Below are 21,360 nucleotides of genomic sequence, written 5' to 3'. Positions count from 1 at the left end.
ACGTCTCGTAACCGCAGCAAGTCTGCTGATTTTAACGAAATAAGGTAAGCTCCTATCGCAGAGCTTAAAACATTCGCGCATAATAATGTTATCACGACTGCGCACTTTGTCCAAAATCATTAATAATTAGATAATTAAAAAAATATTTCAACGGCGTTTAATCGAATATTAATAAATAAGTAAGTATAGATTGTTTTTATAAATAAAAATAAATTTTTTCTAATGATTTTTGATGGGTATACATGTTTTGAAAAATACGTAATTTAAACACATCGCTCATTTTTACGTCGTCAACGAGTTTTTGAAGTTTCATTGAATTAGTGTGTCGTTATCATTTACTAGTGTGTACCCAAGGCCTGAACAAAAACGATGCATGAGTGCGAGTGAGAAAGTATTCGGCACCCTTATAATCTCTGCGACACGCGCTAGAGTAAGATAAAACGTCTACATATTTTTAAGTTGGTTTCCAAAAATATCGCCGGCAAATAGTGCCGAATCGCTTCACGTAGCGTGTTGTTTGTGTTGCTAAATTTGCTATTTTTTGTGTTAAACATAAAGTCAGTGGTCAATATTTTTAGTTAATTAAGTAGGAAAGGTGGTTCTGCATGTTGTATTAAAATATGGTAGCCGTACTGATAAGCAAGAATATGGTATTACGTTTCATAGGTAAGTCGATACATGTTCGTGACAATTTATTTGTATATTATTATTTATTTTAATATCAGTGACCTAGTGTTTCTTTAAAATAACTTAAATTATGGATATATTTACCTTATTGGTTGCATTTTGACCGCTTAAAAATACTATATAACGTAAAAAAACAGAAAATTATATTTTAATTCTGAGCGTCTAGTGCGAGCACTTTGGATGAGCACTAGCGAAATGGTCTATGGTCTCGAACAGTTATAGGCGAATGCGTTCGCTCGCCCACAAACCAAACGCACGGCACGTAGCTTCATTTAGCAATGCAACGGGTGGCGTCTATATGTATCTATAGTCTATGTGTGTACCTATTCATTAGTAATAAATATCGTACTATTCTCGTAAGTATACCTGACAAGTGTGCTTTTTTATCAGATCTCAACAGCCTACCTCTTTCCAAAAGTCACCCTTCGCCACTGATATTTAGGCACCGTCATATATATAAGAATCTCCTCAACGTCTTCACATTCTAAAATATATTAAAGTATCGTTACAGTCTTAAAAAATCATTATTAATTATTACTAACCTCTTGAGGTAAATAAGGTAAGGAGATTCAAGCCACAGTTGAATATTGTACTCCAGCCTAATGACGTCGCTTGTTTCTCGGAATACACACTAACCCACTAGCTTAACAACTTATCCCTACTGCCAACTTAATAACTGCTGTTTCCGACAACATGTATGTATAATATTACAAATAAACACTACAATACAATAACTCCTATCTCAAAAGAGCTTTCTTAATACAGTCAAAAGAAAAACATTTTTAATACCGTAACTATACATATGTATTATAAATATTTTTCTTCCAATAGTAGATAACAATTAACAGAATTAATTAAAATTAAAATAATTTTTTTATAAGTGATTTTAGATAGCGTTTTAATTATTTTAAATTATTGAGCTTTAAGCTCGCTGGGTTTAGATACTGGGTATTGCTCTGTAAACATATCGCACAATAAAGCGAATACGTGTTGCGATATTAGGTGCTTACACGTATGTGTGTATTCAGAGCTCTCTTGTATTTGTTTTAATGATCACGCGGGCTAGCAGTTTTAACGAGATATATGAAGAGTGATAAAACAAATTTGTAATTATATATTATTATGAAAGCTTTACGGTACAACAGGGCTCATAATATTGCGTAATATATTATGATGATTATTTGTAATTATATTATATGCTTCCGTTTTGGTATTATGTTCAAAGAATACGCTTTCGATGGTAATCTAATATTTTGTAATATAATTTCAAGAACGATATTACTGAAATATATTAATATTATAATAATGCACCCATCTGGATCACGTAGCCGTATTTTATAAGCAACATTCTAAGCTTTGAAATAAAATAAACAATTGCTTGTATCCGGTTTTGATTGGGGATTTTCTATGGTGATTCTGTATTTTTACTGTTCCAAACTACCTACCATTTTTACGAAAAACATACTAATGGATGTGTTGTTATTATAGTTATTGCCTATACTAGAGTATCACGAATTTATAGGTTTATGGTTGTGCATTTGTTTGATTAGATTACATTTTTTCTACAAGGATAATCAGCCTTTGACACAGATAATCTTGTTTTGATATTTTTTCTCATGTGCCATTATGTTAATGGATTTTCTCCTCACTACTTTGTGCCATAAAATTAACCAACAATGGGAGAAGCATTCATCGCGTAAGTTATTATTTACTATCATTACTTGATTGTAAAATAAATTATAGAAACTATCGGTAAATTCCGAATTCAAATCGAAACTGTTTTGACGTCAAAATAATGTGTTCAGACATTTTTGATGTTCCGTTACCATGGTTACCAATTATTAAAAGGTCCATAAATTCAAATTGTGGTAATGCGTGGGAAATTTTAAATTATCCTATGAATTAAACCACAATGCCACTCAAAATATGATCCTAATTTGCCATTCCAGAGCATTTAAATTCTAAACATATAACTTATGTCCTGAAAATTGTTTCCTATATAATTTACGAGAATTTTGTCGAGAGGTTTACTAATCCGGGTTTCATCTTTTGACATTTTCAGGCACTGTGTATGCTAAATATTGAACATACATAATTCTGAAAACACTCATGAAAAAATATAGCCAATAGAAAAAATCTTTATTGAAAAAAGTAAGACACCCGGGTGGAATCGAAGCTGCGTCTCTTGGGTTTTGCGCCCTGTGCATTACCACTATGCTACGATTGCCATGCTTAATTCACGATTATGAGCATAGACGTAATCAGTCTCGTCGAATTTAGAACTGGATAAAATGTCTCTCAAATGCGACTCCATTCCTCACAGTGGTATGAAAGATCTTAATATTATATACCTAGGTACTCTGAATATAACTATCTAGTTTTCTACTTCTTCCAGTGATTTTTATCACTGGGTATGACAGGGTGATTCGATAAAAGCTGTCCTTCAAAATTCGGTACCTACCCTATTATGAATACCACTCAACATTATTTCAAGATTTTTAGTTTGTTTCCATAAAGATCTTTTTTTATACTTAATTAATTTACACTATGAGGTAAAAGAATTTATGACGAAGTGACGTGACAATGGAGGGAGGTCAAAAATACTGAAAATCATTTGACGGCATTTATGAATGACGCCGTATTCATAAAATTAAATTATAATTCAGGGGGGGGGGGGGAACTTTTTGGATGGAGGGCCAAATTCAAGAATTCAAAATGAGCGGCGCGCCGCAAGTAAAATACCATTTTTAGATAATATACACTATTTATTATCACGAAAAATAAATATTACAAAAAATTAATGAGAAAAATGAAACTGTTGTACATTTTTTAACATTTTTTTAAATTCAGGTTTTAATTTTGTAATTTTCAAAACTGTTTGTAAATGGGCATCGGAGATATTTGATAGTAAAGAATTTTTATTGAGGTTCATGATCAAAAATGTTTGTTCACATATTATATAGGTTGATCCAAAAATAACGAACATTTTTCTTGCATAATCTTTAAGTTGATCGAATTTGTCTGAATTAAGGGCATTGTAAAATTTGGAGATTTCTTCACGACGATGCAATTCTCTTAAATCAGTGTCACACTGTAGTTAAATAATCTCAAGTTGTAGCTCTGTCAGCAGTGGCGCACCCAGGGGGTGGGCCAAGGGGCCCTGGCACCCCCCAAACATGAAAATTATCTCAATGATTTTAAACATTGAAATTGAAAGCCAATAAACTATACCTTTGGGTTTAGACAAATAAAAACACGGCAAAAAAATGATTTGTAATTCTCCAGCACCCCTTTTAGAAAAATTTCTTAGATTTTAATTTAACACAACACTAATGTCAGGTTTTTTAGAAACCCAATCCTTAATGGAACTGTCAAAAAATTCTCGGTGTCCACCTGAATTCCGGAGTGGTGTAGGTCATGGCTGGGGAGGGCTGACAGGGCTCTAACCTGGGGGCCCGGGCTGTGGGGGGCCCGGCGTGTCGGGTTGAGCAGATAAGTGAGATAAACACACATCGTAAATTAGCTTTAATAGTAAAAAAAAGTCTGTTTAAAAAACTTATACAATTGTGCAATATTTTTTTGATTATTATTTGTCGATACTCGACAGCTCCTTTATTAAAGTAGATGTATTAAAAATCGCCAATAATTCACTGTATAAGTACCCTTAATTTGAACTAAAACACAATTTGAAAAACGTTGATGTAGTGTTTCACACCGCCTTTAATTTTAGCGGTAGGTAGGGGGCCCGCCAAATATCCTAGCCTGAGGGCCCGTTTCAGGATGTGGGGACCATGGTGTAGGTACACCGAGTGGAGTGGTAGACAAAAGACCGATAAACGAGAAATTAGGATCTGAAGAAGAAAAAGAGCCTATGAGATTAATTTACATTCTCCTCCTTGGGCCCCCCCAATATTAAATCCTGGGTGCGCCACTGTCTGTCAGTACACTATCAATATCTATTGAAAATGGATCGCGTACTATTGCTAAACTTGTCTCAATTTTTCACAAGTCACTTTGTGAAAAATCGTCATTCAGAGCTTTAATAATTTTACCATATTCTTCAAATTTATATTCTGATATATTCAGCAAGTTCAAAGTTGGAAAGTGGTCCACGTTGTTATTCGATATTTGTCGAAGGAATAAGAGCCAGGCCACACCGGGCGACTCTGGTCTCGAGACCAGTCGCGGGACTGGTCTCTTCATGCGATTTACTCGGGCGACTTGCCGGAGGCAGCCAATAATAATAATTTGAATGAATGTACACGCAAAAATGCAAAAAATACGTTCTCTCTGCTGCGTGGCTGCCGGCGACTGGTCGCCTAGTGTGGCAGCGCTCAATACATAGCTATAATTATGTTTTCATACATCGCTACCGATCGCCCGACCAGAGAGACCAAAGAAACCGGGAGACCAGACCGAGCGCACGAACGAGATTTTACTGATCGCCCGACTTTATTGCTTGCGCGACTACTGGGCGACCAGGTGTGGCATGGTCCATATAACTGCATGCATCGGTCTGGTCTCGGTGACTGGTCTCGAGACCAGAGTCGCCCGGTGTGGCTCGGCTCTAACTTGAGTTTTAATTGAAATCCATTCAAACTTTTTTCCATATCATGGGCGTATATTTTTTTCCCTTGCAACGCTTAGTTACATAGTGTGTGAAGACGTACTAAGATAATACATTTACGAAACAACAAATTCTTAAAATTTTAATCTATTGTCAATATTTTTTAAAAAATTATAAAAAAGTTATTCGTAATCAGATATAATTTTGTTATTGTTATAATTGAAAAAACGTTAACAAGATAGTTAAGATACAGTACATAGAGGTAGGTACTCCACGATACAAAAGTGGTGATTATTTTCAATAATATTATTATTTCATTCATGTGGAAAAAATCCTGAGTTAAATTTTAGAATTTTTATTTTGATGGTGAAAAATAGTAACACAATGAAGCATGAAAATAATATACTTACCCACTTTCTTTTTTTAATTTAAAATTATTCAATTACAAATTTTATTAAATCCTGAAGGCGTTATTCCGTGTAATTTATAAATTTATCATATTACAGAACAGCAGATCAAATAAATTTTACGCAAAAAAAAAAAATATATATTTCGAGAAAAATATAATTTCGGCTTTAAAAGCTTGCAGTCTATTTTTGCAAATTTCATTTGTGTACCTTTCAATTAGTGGGCATTAAGAAATTTTGCTGGATTTAATCAGAAAACAGCGACGAAGATTTCAAATTAAAATTAAGCTTTGAACTTTGATCGCCGTCGTTATTTTGATAATGGATGTCATAAATATTTTCAAAATTATTTTTTTAAATATCACCCCGTAACCAACGTTGCCTGTACTTTTTCTATTGTGTTCCCGGATCATAAACTCAATTGAACAGCATTTTTTTTACGAAAAAATCTCTTTACTATCAATATATATATTTTAAAATATATCCAGATTCCAATCATATATTTATTACAACGTTTTTATGAGCTCGTATTATTATTTGTCCAGTGGTTGTTTGTCCAGTACAAATCTTGCAATCGATTTTTAACTAACTTCCCGACTAGCTAGACATTTGAAACTTTTAGCTTTTTTTTTAAACCAATGCATTCTTATAATACCTTTAGCCATCTTTAAGCAGAATTGAATTTATTTTCAGTTAATTCTGTTTTGTATAAAAAAGTTATTTTGGAAGAAATCCGTAAACCAATCCACCATTATTGGTTGCTAGGGGGTGGTCTTATCAACAAAATTATTTATGTATGGAAATTAAAAAAAATGTCAAAATGACATTTTAGTATTCTATGTTTGTTTGTTTTTATTTACTTCATATGAAGTACAAGTTTGAGCATATTGAGCATAAAAATTCAACACAAAATTTAAAAACGTTGTATATAAAAAGTTATTTTTATCTTTAGACCAATTACTCGATCCAATTGTCACGATGGGTCCTTTGAGCTTTTTCGTAGAACTTTATTTAAATTTATAAAACACATGTGTAAACACAGCATATTATAATTATAATATATCAGTGGCGAAGGATGGAGGTAGGCTGTTAAGATTCACCATAAGTGGTGCACACTTAACTTTGTCAGTCATAATTATTTGTTTTCATTGAAATAAGACTACAATTATTCACAGATGGTGTTGGTTAGGTTTCAAAAATCAATTAAACCCTGCCTAAACCAAACCACAATAGTTTTGGTATACTTTGGGCGATAAGACAAAATTGCGCACACTTGTTCATTCATATTTTTTTTTCGTTAGTTTGTATTACACATATTGTTGATTCATTTTTTTAAATTTATTAAGCCCTGCCTAACCAAACTATAATATATGAAAAATATTATTTTATCTATAAAATATCCAAAGTTATGTATGATTTTATTGCATAATTTTAGATATTTTATAGATAAATTAGTATTTTTTGACTATTATCTATTATGGTTGAGTTGTGGCAGAGTTTAATAGAATATTAAAAACTAATCAACATCATCTGTAAATAATTGTAGTATTATTTCAATGAAAATAAATACGTGTGATTGTCAAAGTTTAGTGTTCACTATTTATCGCGAATCTTAACAGTCTACCTTCTACCCTTCGTCACTGCAATACAGCATACATATATTATATTAACTATGGTACGTAATAACTGCGGCGGAGTAGTGACTGAGCCTCAGCAAAAAAGTTGAATCAAAGTATGTCGCAAATTTACATGTTTAATAACACTTTACCGTTACGTACGCTGTGTAAATGAGGACTTCTGCACAATTATTATAATATATCTGTCTGTGCCCGTGATAGTAATATAACAACAGATCATATTAATAAAATATAGCATACATAATTTTGAAAACACTTCTGAGTCAATGTATTATATATAACCAATAGAAAAAACCTTTTTGAAAAAAGTAAGACACCCACCCCGCAGGAATCGAACCTGAATCTCTCATAAAAAATAGTTAATTAAAATATTAGCAAGTTCAAGTTACAATAAAAAAATATCTTGGTGTAATCCGTGACGTCGACTAGTAATTAAAGTAATACCTACTTTGATTTTCAATACAAAAGTCGATAGTCAATCGTAGCTCAATTTGAGAAGCGCTTCGGAGAGTATTATAAGAGCCAATAGTTAGAATTTCTCGTAGCTTTAGCAAAGTGATCTATGCGCGGCGGGTGAGATACCCGAGAGATGCAGGTTGGATTCCTGCGGGGTGTATTACTTTTTTCTATTGGTTATAATACATTTTATCAGGAGTGTTTTCAAAATTATGTGTGTTCAATACTTAGAATTCTACATTCCTAAATCTTGTGAATTAGTTAATTAATTAAAATATAAATCTACCGTATAATATAACGTAAAGCCAATATATAGTATGTAAGTAAAATATAAGTAAGCGTAAAGCCAGCTGTCAGTGATCAAGGCTTTGAAGCTTATTTCGGTTTACGACTTAATGATTAACACAAAGCACGCCTGAATTAAAAATTTTAATGCATATTGTGATACAGACATAATTATTGAATCGCGCGTTAAAGTAGTTTAATCCCATATTTCTCCATACTCTAGAATTAAACCTTTTTACAGCCTAGAAGGCAATCCTCTTCCCATTGTTGAATTATCTGGGGATAATTATCTGGTACAAAGAGAGTATCAGAATTGTTTGCTCTTTTAATGTAAAAAAAACTAGCCTTCCATCGATGACACGAATTGGGAGGAAAATAAATATGTTCAACCAAATTGTCTTGGATACCTGGAGGTACCTATTGATAAATATCTTGTGTAAGAGGCCATTTTTTTATATAAATTCTAATGTAGGTAGAGAATAGAATGGAAAGCGAGGCGAGATTCAGAATTTGACTGTCTAGAAAAAGGCATACTTAGCCCGGTCGTACATACAAAATCGTCTCGATTGGGACATATTTTATTATCATTTATCAGTTATTCTACCTGCGGCTCATGTCGAGTGAAATTTGTTACATGCGACAAACAGATTTTTTTTCTACCAAAAATTTCGTCTCAATGATGTGCTGCTGTCCTTTAAGGGCGGAGGTGCTCAGCGTGGGTCAAATGGAGCTTTTTTTCTATTTTCAAAGCATGATCCTGGACATACTTTAAACGTTGTAGATAATCTATTTATACTCGTAAAATTTTGAAGCCTTATTATCCTTTATATTTATTTTAAATATTTGATGACTGCATAAAGTATTTTTATTACATAAAATAGTATTCTTTTAAACCTCTCGCTCTAATGTTTTAGAATATAGTCATATTTCAGTACATAACTGTGCAGTGGTGTTAAAATTTTTTTCATTTATTAATTTTTAAACGCCTTTTATAAAACCATTAATATAATTTATGATGAGCTAATTTTATTGAAATATTTACGATAAAAAAATATATTGATAATCTCTGTGAATTTGACAAGAATTAAGCATTTTATTATTCAAAAAATGGGCAAGATTAACATATTTGAAGATAATTATAAAGATACTCATTATAAGCTATGTCTTTGATCATTCAAGTGTGATAAACATACTACGAATAATGATTGCTTTATAATAATCATTGACCTAAGAATAAGGTAGTGTTTTTTTTAAATACGCCATTTCTTTTGGCATTCCCCAGTGGTAAAGCTACAGCATATGGCCGTAGCCATAAATTGACAAACTATAATTGAAGTAGGGAGTAAAATGATGTTAAATTTTCATTTTTAATATCATAATAATATAAATCATTTTTGTGAATGACAACAAAATCATATCGACAAATTCGACGGGTTGCAGTCGAGACGAGTTTGTATGTGCGACTGGGCTTATGTGTCATATTAGGCAGTCAAAATGTTTGACATCAGATTTGCGTGTCGATGATGATGGTGATGATGTTTAAACGCTGCATCGTCAATAACCAAAGGATATCCAACTTTGTTTTGAATATTAATTATTATTTGAAATATAAATAACAATATTTTCCCAGTGCTAATACCGAATTGCTCGACGAAAAGAGAGGATCGTAATTAAAAACATAAGTAAAGAGGCAGGGAGAGATGTGTCCCGCGGATATTGTTTTGTTTTCGTCTTGTTTGCGAAAATGTAAAACAGGAGATGACGGCGCCCGCGAATCACGGAGGGGGGGGGGGGCAGGTCGTTAAACCGAAGGGGGAGGGAGGTAAGATGGAGAGTGACAAGAACGATAAAATTGCGACAGTGATCGGGAATATTTAGATGTATATTTTATAGTCACTTAGCTAAAAGTAATGTTAATTTTTTAGGTATTTGTATTAAATAATTTGACAAAATGTCACTTTTCAATGGACGACAGAGACTAAGGGTTGAAATTTCTTGACAAGGGTATGAGTGGTAAATCATAATAAATATACATTTACAGGCTAGTTCTCCCCCCGAATATTTTACGGTGAGCAAGAATACAATTATCTTATATCATAATTTTAAAATGCATAAAAAACATATTATAAGAAAATCTTATGAACAAAATTAAGGAAAATGGGAGTCGAATCTAACAACACTGTTCATATTTAGAACAAAATGTACGAATGAAAAAAGGTGAAAGTGGCTAAATTCTAGTTAAGTATTCCATATTATTGGTATATTCAATCAAACCAGAAAAGTCAGTCGCCAATGTTAGTGAACTTTGTAAAGCTTTACAGTGACGCTGAGTGACGATTAAAATTAAATAGATAATCTAGCAGGTAGCAAGAATTTTATGGGTGCTGGTTCGAGTCCTGTACGACACCATATTGATTTAAAGATTGAATGATACTTTTCTTTAGAATAGTGATGTATGTAAGTTAATTTTCAATAAGCCGATTAAAAGACCAAAATTCATAATTCACGGAAACAACGATTATAGGAGCTGATTTTATATGAAAGTTATTTTTAAATAACTAAAATTAGATGTACCTATACATCTAGTTCTTCGTAGGTTTATAAATTTATTACTAGAAACGAATTGATTTTAAGAATCTATTTTTTTTGAGAAAACAAAACATCCCTTATTATACCCAAATTAATTAAAAATAATACGTAGGTGTAGGTACACGTACGTTCAATTTAAATGTCATATAATATGTCTGTCTTTGGGCAGTACGTAGATCATAACATTATACTGTCTTTGTTGACATGTTTCGCATCCCTGTTACAAGGGTAGATTTACATTTATATGGCCATTTAATGTCTCCGAGTAGACAAATGAACACGGACATTAGTGTCGCAAGGGTGGATAACAGGGGAAGGGGGAGGAAACAGTTAAGCTGGGACGTGATGGAAAATCGCGTTCTCAGTTTTGGGAAACTGTGCCTACTTGCCAGTAAATTAGGTCGTTTCCCATGTGAGATTATTTATAGCTGTTTATTATATAAACAAGCATCAATATTTTACTACTATGAGCCAGTTCGTCCTCATACTGGACATTTATATTTTATAGCGTTGGAAAACATGTTGTTAATTAAAATATATTATTCACATAATATTCCATTATTTATAACTGTTTATAAATGCTTTACTGAGACTATCGCTTTGATGTGACATTAAAACTACATATTATGCTAGTCACATAAAGCGTTTCCTAAATTCTTAAAACTTCATTCCCTGTGGTAAAGCCATGGCCGGAGTAGCCATGACTACAGTTTATATGAAAGTTAATAGATTAGCGACCCGTTTTTTTGTTTCACTTTCATATATTTAAGCTCAATCTTTGTAGAATAAGGCTTTCAACTGCATATTTAATAAAATAAATATTAATATGACATGATGCAGTTGTGAGTGTTAGCTCTCACACTGGACTGTTCGGTTATATTCTAACACTAAGGGAACAAGTGATAAAGTTAATTTCCAAAACGAGAGTATTTACAAACATTTTTCACATAAAAAAACGTGTGACAAAATCCTTGAAGTTGGTTCTGTATTTCGTTGGACATATCTGTCATTTCGTAATTGTTACAATTGTTGCACGGATAGTAATTTTGTCGAATTCGGTCGTTTTACATATTAGAAAATTTGTTTTAATTGTGTTAGCACTTACGTAGTTACATTTCATTTTTTAATAGTGTCTTAAAATTTTTATATGAGGACTCAATAGGAATTTGACATTCCCACCTAGTTCGCGCCTAGCGTTTATATAATATAATAATATATTTAAAAGTTATTAATTGAGTCACTTGGTAGAATTCCATTTTCTAAATAATAATATAAATTATATTAAATTCTACAGGTGTGTTTTAAGTAGATAGGATAATGGTAATGCCTTAGACCTTAGTGCATGGAAGAAGTCAGATTCGCGTAAATAATTCGTCACCTCAATACTACAAAAAGATACCTAACTCTGATTTGGTCATTGTTGGGAAAATGAAATTTAAACTTTACTTGATTAACATAAATTTAGGCTTTAATTATTATTTAAAATAAAAATGGAAAGTTATGCTTGTCTAATTACGAACAATTAAATAATGTTCAAATGTACGAAAAAATATTGTAGATATTATATTATTTTATTAATATAATGCATGTACGGTTTTAAAGTTATCTCATATTTTAAAGCATAAAATTAATACAGTTCCCATTAACTTCTGACTTACTTAGTTTTATCATTTTGTAGAAAAAGAAATGTAGAATCATTTTCAACAACTAGGTATCTCAAAAACAGTGACAATCAAGTTATCTAGTTATAGTATTGAGGTGACGAATTGATAGTTGCCTGCATGAAAGTAAATAAATTGTTATATATTAATAAGATTTACAACAAAGTAGATTAGTTTTTAATATGTTTTAACGCGTAGGAGATTAAATTAACTGTTTTTACTAATACGATTTCCAAGTAAGTATGTATTATTTTGAATAGTCACAGGGCGGGAGGGTTTTTTTCAGGATGAGTTTTATACTTAAGTGTAGATAAGTCGCTTATTTTTGTGGTCTTGATAATGGGGTTACAAGAAAAATAGCTTTCTTAAAAATATCCTTTATAATTTAATATAATTTAAAAGTTACTTTTATACAAGAAAGTTTAGTTTAGGTCTAGAAAGCCGGTAAATACAATATAAAATCTACATGATGTATTTGGTAAAGATGGTGCCATCTGGGGAGAAATGAAAAATTGATAGTGACATTATTTTTAGAGGCTCTTTGCAGAACCCATAAGACTCTCAACTTAGGGAGCAAAGAATTCATTTTAATAAGAGGTAGTAGATTATTTTTGTAAATTAATGAAATTACTGACAAAAAAACTATTGTTATATTTTCATTTTTTCTATGCAAAGGATACAAGCTATAAATATATTTTTTCCAAATACACGAGTAAGGGTATAAAACTTTGATTCTGTAAATTTATGGAGGCTGTAAGATGGCTGGTTTCGCTAATAGATTCGTTTATTGGTAGATGATGGGGTTGAAACCTAAACTAAACCTAACACAACTTAAATATCTTGTGAAGGCAAACGCCATGCAAAAAACTTAGATTAACCTAATCTAACCAAAGCGAAGTTCATCAATATATCGAGATTTTGATTGAAACAGAACCATATACATTACTGTGGTTATATATATATATATATATGCTTGTATTGACTAGACAGGCTTCTAATTCGCCCCATATAATTGGTTGCCAAAACTAGTCAAGCTGTTACCAGAGTGTAACCATGGTTACCAGAGACTATTCTACAATACATAATGTTTTTTCGAACTGAAGTCTAATAAAAAACAATACAACAATCAAAATTCGTCTAGTAATGTAGGATTTAAAATGTGTAATAATTATTAATATTTTTAAACTTTTCCAATAATCAATACCACGTCAAAATACTAAATTTAATGTAGATTATACAAGATGATCAACAGCTCTAACTTAGTATAATTTCTATTTTAGAATCACTGGCAAATGAAGTACAACTCGGAATCCTGTCACCTATTCACGGAGCAAAGACTTGAATATGGGAAGGAAGGAGCAAGATCGGAAGATCAGAGTTCAAATGGAGAGGCTGCATTAATAGAAATACCACTACATGTAAATCTTCAAAACTGGAAAACCAAAGCAAAATAGGCAGATAACCTGAAAGTGGCCAGGATCTACACAGGATTGTAAAACTTCGATCGGAAATTATAACCTAATACCTACCCTTGTCTTATTATTAACCTACCACACACAAAACTTACCCCATATCGCATTATCAGAGGTAAATAACAATTATTATAATAAAGCATAACGTGCGAATTAAACGCCGGCGATTTTGACAGCCCTTAAGCCGGGGGCTGTTGAAACAAGGGCGGTATGTTTTCAGTTTGCGTCCCCCGCGTCACATTATTGCTGAGTGGATGTTTCACTTAAGCCCGCGACACAACTGAGACAATAATAAGCCAAAAACAAATGACCGGCATCTTCCTTCGCCCACTTTCGGCTTCCGGTGCCCTATCTGTACATTTTCTTATTATGGAAGCGGCGCTTACACCCTGAAGATGGGAATTAATACAATATAAGTAATTTTATTTACGGTTATTTTTGGCGGTAAGACATGATAGTTGAAATAGAATAACATCACAATTTAATTATGTCGGTAAAGTTTAATGTAGTTATTTTCGTAACTTTTATAGTTTCGTCTTACGACATTCAGTACTGCAATAGATCAGTGCTTCTTAAACTTTTTCATACCACGGCCCTCGAAATCAGATTAAAAAACCCAAGGCAGATAAAAAAATCCAAATTTAGTCTTTAGTGACCAAGAGTATGTACTTTATTTACCATTCATTGTTATTACTTATGGGTACCTACAGTTTTATTAAAAATAAGAGAACATTTTATTTACTTGCTTGTAAAGCAAAAATTAAAGAAAACGAACAAAAATTAACATGAAAAAACAATTTAATGAGAGGGGTGTGATTGCATATTTTTACATAATACATCAATATCTGATACAATGTTTGAAATACAGGGTTTGCTCCAAAGTCTCTATTGAAAAACACGACCTGTGTTTATTTTTTATTACCAGTAATGAGAAAAATGCTGTTTTGCATAGGTATGTTGTCGCAAAAGGAATTATGATTAACAATGCTGCTTTTAGTATTGACGAATATTCTTGCTGTCGCCCTATTCAAAATTCTTTCACCAAGAGAATATTATCTGTTCTCATATCAATCAAATCTTCTTGAGCTGCCCACGTTATAATATACTTAATCATATTTTAAGAATTTAGCATATAGTGTTCTTATACAATTGTACTTTGGTCTTATAATAATAATTTAAGTTTGGGAAATATTATCTTCTGTTTGTATGATTATTTTTTGTTGAATGATTAAATATTTCGCGGCTCCCTGGCAGGAGCTCCAGGTACCCTTTGCTGCAGTGCCCCCCAGTTTGAGAAGTACTGCAATACATAATACGAATAGATAATGTCGTAAGACATAATACAATTCGTTCTGGCCCAATATCCCGATGTCTACCTTGATCGCCACAACCAGATACTTCCACTATGTTGGATGCACAGTACCTAATCATTCAATTCATCACTCCTACCACTCGAAAGCTTATCTATGGGTCATTAAGCCATCTAACGATCCGCGCTGACATAACCCCTCAGACTGTCTCCCATAGTTTCTACAGGAAAAGTATATGCAGAGTGAAAGCCGTTTCTCACATCTAAACTCGCCTCGTCTACCGCACAGCCATAAATCAAATCTTATACGAACGTCGATCTGGTGTTATTTGGATTTGGATGCGATGATCGGCGAGCTGGTATATGAATGACCAATTCGTAGGTATTCGTATGCGCTCTGGAGTCTTTAATTCGCAGCCCGAGAAGCATGCAACTTGTTGATTGCAACAATAGATGTTTTTTTCAAGCTAAAAAGCCGAATTCGACCAATTTGCGGAGCTCTATCTGGCAACGTGTGTTTTGTGAATACCGATGACGTCACGCCGACGTATTGGATACGTTGCAGACGAGACGAGTTTTGATGTGAGAGACGGCTAACATGACAGTGGGTGGACAGCGTAATCCATGATCTTCCACCACTCCGTTGTCCTTCTGGCCCATTAAAGTAACGTTATTATCTCTACGTCATTTCACGTAACCGACCCGGCATTAGATTTTGATAAATCTGATGATTTTAGGCTCGTCGAATACATTTTAGAGCCTATGATATCGGCATCAACAGATGCCATCCTCGTTAATGGGACCAAAGCTTATTCGTAAAATCAGGCGTTAAAGACTAATTGTAGCTTCTAAAAAATTTAACTAGGCTACTAAAAAAGTCACTAAGAAAATGGAACCCTAGGTCAGTGGTCGGCAAACCGCGGCTCGCGAGCCACATGCGGCTCTTTGGCCCCTTGAGTGCGGCTCTGCCACAGATGCTCTCTCCCATATTTGACATGGCTATAAAGAAGAAGCAAATAAAATGGAAGAGGATAACCGTAAATGTAATGTTGAATAGACCGAGACTTCGCGTTTATTCAAAAGTTAAATGGCTTACCGACCTGCATTTATGTGTCGGGAAAAATTGGCGCATTCAAATTTAGAGAGATACTAAAAACTCGTATTTTTGCACTAAATATTTTGTCGATGATGCAAGGAAGAAAGCAGCTGAGGAGAAGAGTCAAGAAAAATCAAGTTCTGTATTTAATTAGGTACTGAATAAAATCTTTCAACAATGTTAATATTGCAAGTTTTGTGGTTACTAAAAAGATTTCCAAGAGAGGAAATCAAGAGTAAATTGAAAAATCGATTTATTGATGAGAACCTGGAATCGTGCTTAAAATTAAATCACCAACATACGAACCTGACTTACCTAAACTTTACAAGGAGATGCAAGGCCATTATTCACATTGAATCTGTCAGTCATTGTCATGATTCAATTTTATGGATACCTAACTTACACTTTAATTTTTATTAATAAATAAGATCATTATTACGTATGATATTCGTGTACCTACCTATAATTTAATTAGGACTTAAGACTATAACTAAAGTTTATTAAGTAAATTAGCAGTGTAGCTACTTACTACCTACGTATATAATAATTTAAGTTTAAGAAATTTGGCTCTCAAAAGAAATCTCAATCGTCGTACTGTTGATATTTGGCTCTATTGACTAATGAGTTTGCCGACCACTGCCTTAGGTCAATCAAGTCAAAACGAAAATTACATGCCTGTGACTACTGAGGTTTCTACAATTTTGAGAAAGTCGACAAATTTATATATCTAGGATCAAAAATCACTCGTTAACAGCAGTAAAGAAGTTAGAATAATATTTACACTATTATGGCTAACAGCCATACACAGATCAATACCTTTCTCAAATAAATCTAAAATAAAACTCTAGAAAACCTTTATCAGGCACCTTTATAAGGCCCACACTTACATATGCATCGAACTACTGTTTTGATTTCCACCAAGGAATAAATACATATAATGGTTTATACCAGTGGTTCCCAAAGTTGGCTGGGCTCCGACCCATCTAACAAAAACTTCCATTCTTGGGACCCACCTCTTAGCTGTCTTAGAGAAAAGAAGGCATAAATATTGGTAATGCTCAGATTCCCTAGTGGCGAGTCGTGGAACTACTTAATGCTGTCTTATTTGTTCTAATTGGAATAAAAAAATTTTTTTTTATAAGTGTTACCAATATAAATGAAAGACTGTTGAAATAAGAAACACAACTTAAATAAAAAAAAAATATTAAAATGCCTACACCTGCAAGGTTTTTTTAAAAATATATTTCAATGGGAAGGATGTATTTGTTTCTTATTTTTCTTCATTACAGTTTTAGCATCAACTTCAACTTTAGTTATTTTAATCACAGTGAGTTTATTATATCCAATTTATTTCGGTATTTAGTTTTAATGTTAACATAGATATGAGGTAGTAAAGAAGAGGAGGACTTTCATAGCTTCATCGAATAGGCAAGGATAATTATCAGCAACTGAGAGCCAGAATTTTTTTAACTGTTTACGATTAAAACTATTTTTCAGTGACATATCTTCTGATAAATCAATGAGTTCTTCACTTGCTTTTGTTGAAATACTAGTTGGTAAGTCGTCTTGAAATGGGTTACAAATCCAACGCAACGAATCAAACTTTTTCATCTCTTCCCCAAAACATCTGTAGTGCATTGGCAACATTTACAATATTTTCCGTAACTTAAGTTTATTTAAATTTTTAGGAATTATAAATAGCTAAATGAAATATCAAATTTATCACTTCCTATTTTTTTAAATTCATGTATACAGTGGCGAGGGCCCACTCAATATTCGCTCGCGACCCACTGATGGGTCGCGACCCATAGTTTGGGAAACCATGGTTTATACTATGTACCAATTGAAATTGGAAAAATACTGTATATAATATATATGATGATACCCACCTCATATTACTGGTATATATTAGCAAAGAAATAAAATTACTCAGTAACATGAAAGACCATTTGACTGGAAAATTTGTGTAGATATGTGGAAAACAATCGAATATTACGAAATAATTGGATTATAAGAAAAACAATTTTCTCAGATGGTATATATGTGCCTAATCATATAGGTATCTTCTTGAAATACGAAAAAGAGTAATTTAACAAATACCAAGAATTTTATTTGAGATAATGCGTGTATCATTTTATTCTATTTACATCACCATGTTCGATCTTAAGGAGATCATAATATTATGTGATTCCACAGAGTGGAGGTTTTATTAACAGATTTTTGTTTATGTATGTTAGCGACTTGCACAACTTAGGCCCAACACACAAAATTGAAAAACAGTATGCGAATTTGAGAGACCTGAAATTCGAACCCGATACCTACGCGAATGCTAATCATTCATACAAATACTAATTACGATTACAGACAAAATAATTTAAAATTGATTAAAATTGTAAAGCTGGGGGTGGGGGTAGCGTACAATAAACAAAAACGTATGTATGGTTTATATTTTAAAGATCAAACGAAAAGGCGTATAGTTTTCAATTATTCCCAAGGGGTAAGCTCCCTAATGGTGTTATCTATAGTGTAACAATAATATCTAATCGTCACCCCCTCCTGGTGCCAGAATGACAGAATATTCAGGTGAAATGTCAGTAAAGCTAACTCTTTGTTATATGGCCGTGGGAAGCCGGGTCCGGTACAATCCTCGAAGAGGGTTAATTTAATGGATGTTAAAAATATCTCTCGTTTGTTACGTTCCAATTTCATTTTGATGGTATAACAAATGTTCGAGTACCAAAAATGTACTGCGCCCATATAGCGCGTTTTATTTGGTAGTGAACAAGCTAGGTGACGTAATATATTTTTGAATCGGCATAAAAAAACAAACGCGAGTGCGACAAAAAAACCCAACAACTCAATCATGACGCACGGTTCCTTTGAGATTTTAAATATTGCGTTAACTGGCAAGATGTATTCTTGTCATTGTACATACAATCTAGGTGACGTAATTTATTTTGAAATACCTGTCGTTTCAAGCTCGAAGCGGTCGCAATTCGTAATTCATTTTGGAATGGCCATAAAAACACCACGATGTCGAGAGTCCGTCGATCACTTGCGCTTGCGAGTGTATGTGGACGACTCAATGAGGTCACATGTACCTGGAATACGCGCGAGTCAAATCGAGCCATTTGGATAATGCCTAAGACTGAATGTTGATTGATAGGAATTTGGCGAAAGCGCTGGAAATATTAATACGATATAATAGAGTGTAATTATTGTTAAATTATCTCGCTCCTAGATCTTAGCAAAGTGTGCTATTGAAAAGATTAATCTTTATATATACATATTATAACTTCATTTTGATATATATTATTGTAAATATGTGGAAGGTAAGGAACTATCACGGAGAAAGCTCAGTTTAACCTACATGTATATTATAGTATAATATATAATTTTATAAATTCGTTCGAATCCTGGGTCTGGCAAAGTACACATATTGTTTTTCAATTTGTGTATGAGTCAGAGTATGGACCTAATAGGTTGAGCAAGTGGCTGACATCCATTTTCTCGTAAAAAAATCTGTTAATACAAACCTCCTCTCTGTGGAGGCTCATATGATCCTATTAGGATCGGACATGGTCGAAAGAAGAAAAAAAGAACTATATATTATAAAGTATAAAAATAGGCCAACCCAAACAAGACGAATACTTAGCTACGAAATAAAACGGGTATGGAGAAAGAAACCAGCAGAGATTAACACTTTGGAGGAGGCCTTCACCCGAAGAGGGGTTCTTACAAACCAAACAAACTAATTACATACCATTGTTCAATCTATAAACATTATCTAATAGTATTATATACAAAAATAAAAAAATCTTAACATATATAATATGTATTATACAAAAAATATAAAAAAAAAATTATATTATATAAACTAGAAAATAAGTAGATAATACAACCATGGATAGATATATATTATTTATACATAATAGATATATTCATAGGTTATATATATATATATATATATATATATATATATATATATATATATTCATTAGATATAGACATTTAACTGTCATTTACTTTTGTTTGTAAGAAATAAATATAATAAAGGCTTTTTATTTATATATATATATTATAGTATAAAGTAAAGTGTACTTACTTTCAAACCAGCATCCCGTGTTGCCAATATTTGGCTTGTGGAATGTGAAAGGGACGCCAGGGACGTGATCAGCCAGAACTGTTATGGTTGTCCACGCGACAGCTAGTACCCACGCGTATAAGCTGTACCAACGGATTCTGTGCTTCTCTATCCTTGAGACTTCGCTCGCGGAGTCCAGGCTGTACGGATTCCTAAAACAAATAAATTTTACATTTAAAACTCGTTATTTTACTAAATATAAAAATGTAAATACATTATTATTTTTATTGAACGAATAATTTACAAGATTTAATAATGTAACATATTATGTACTTTATTGAGCATAAAAAATATAATTTGGAAACCGTCAGAAACTTATATATCGTCACCGTTCAGGCAAAAGTCACCAACCCTAAAAACATAGTTTTGAGATATCGCAATTTGAAAGTTTGAAAATGCAGGAAAAATCAGATTTTAATGTTTTTAAGGTTTTATCGACATTAAATTATTTTCTCATGTCTTCTTAATAATTTTTTTAAGGTACTTTTACTTTTTGATGCTAATTAAAACATCTGGAAGGTTTTAAAGGAGGCAAGGTAGCTCAAATTATGGTTTGGTGACTTTTGCTTGTTAATAATCTGAACAATTTTAGCCAAAATAAGCATCAGTAAAACTCACCATCCATAGTATAGTGACTTTTGCTTGTATATTTATAACGAAGGATTTTTTTTTTATAGAGTCAATAATGTCTATTCACCTATAATGACTTTTGCTTGTTAAGATTTTATCGAAAGTCATTTAGTGAAAAACAAATAATTCGGATTTAAGCAAAATTTTACTAACTAATGTACCGAGGTGAGTTTTGCATCTTAAAGAACATAATTTTACGCTTCGGGTGACATACTCAACTCAAAACTGCCATTTTCAGGGTTGGTGACTTTTGCCTGAACGGTGACGATATTAGAAAAAATCGGTACTGTTCGGTTATCAGGAATACAGCGGAAAACACATTTTGAAAATAGCCGATAAACTGGATTATTTGTTAAGTTAACCCAATGACATTAATATGGACGAATCATCTGGAAAAGAAAATGACACTCACTTTATTGT

General features: G+C 32.7%; 1 protein-coding gene across 2 annotated transcripts in view; it reads right to left on the bottom strand.

Annotated features, from left to right (window-relative positions):
- Positions 1-21,360, bottom strand: part of LOC147073945 (G protein-coupled receptor Mth2-like) — a 421,896-nt gene that overhangs the window by 59,776 nt on the left and 340,760 nt on the right. For both annotated transcript variants that reach the window (XM_085944476.1, XM_085944477.1), the window contains one exon: positions 20,272-20,462. In XM_085944476.1, the coding sequence (XP_085800602.1) occupies positions 20,272-20,462 (191 nt within the window). The remainder of the gene's footprint in view (positions 1-20,271; positions 20,463-21,360) is intronic.

Source organism: Rhyacophila brunnea, unplaced genomic scaffold (genome assembly GCF_057557595.1).
Source record: "Rhyacophila brunnea isolate RB1 unplaced genomic scaffold, BYU_Rbru_1.0 scaffold_17, whole genome shotgun sequence".
Classification (NCBI taxonomy): Eukaryota; Metazoa; Arthropoda; class Insecta; order Trichoptera; family Rhyacophilidae; genus Rhyacophila; species Rhyacophila brunnea.
Note: the sequence above shows the minus strand (reverse complement) of the source record. Positions and strands in the feature narration are given on the sequence as shown.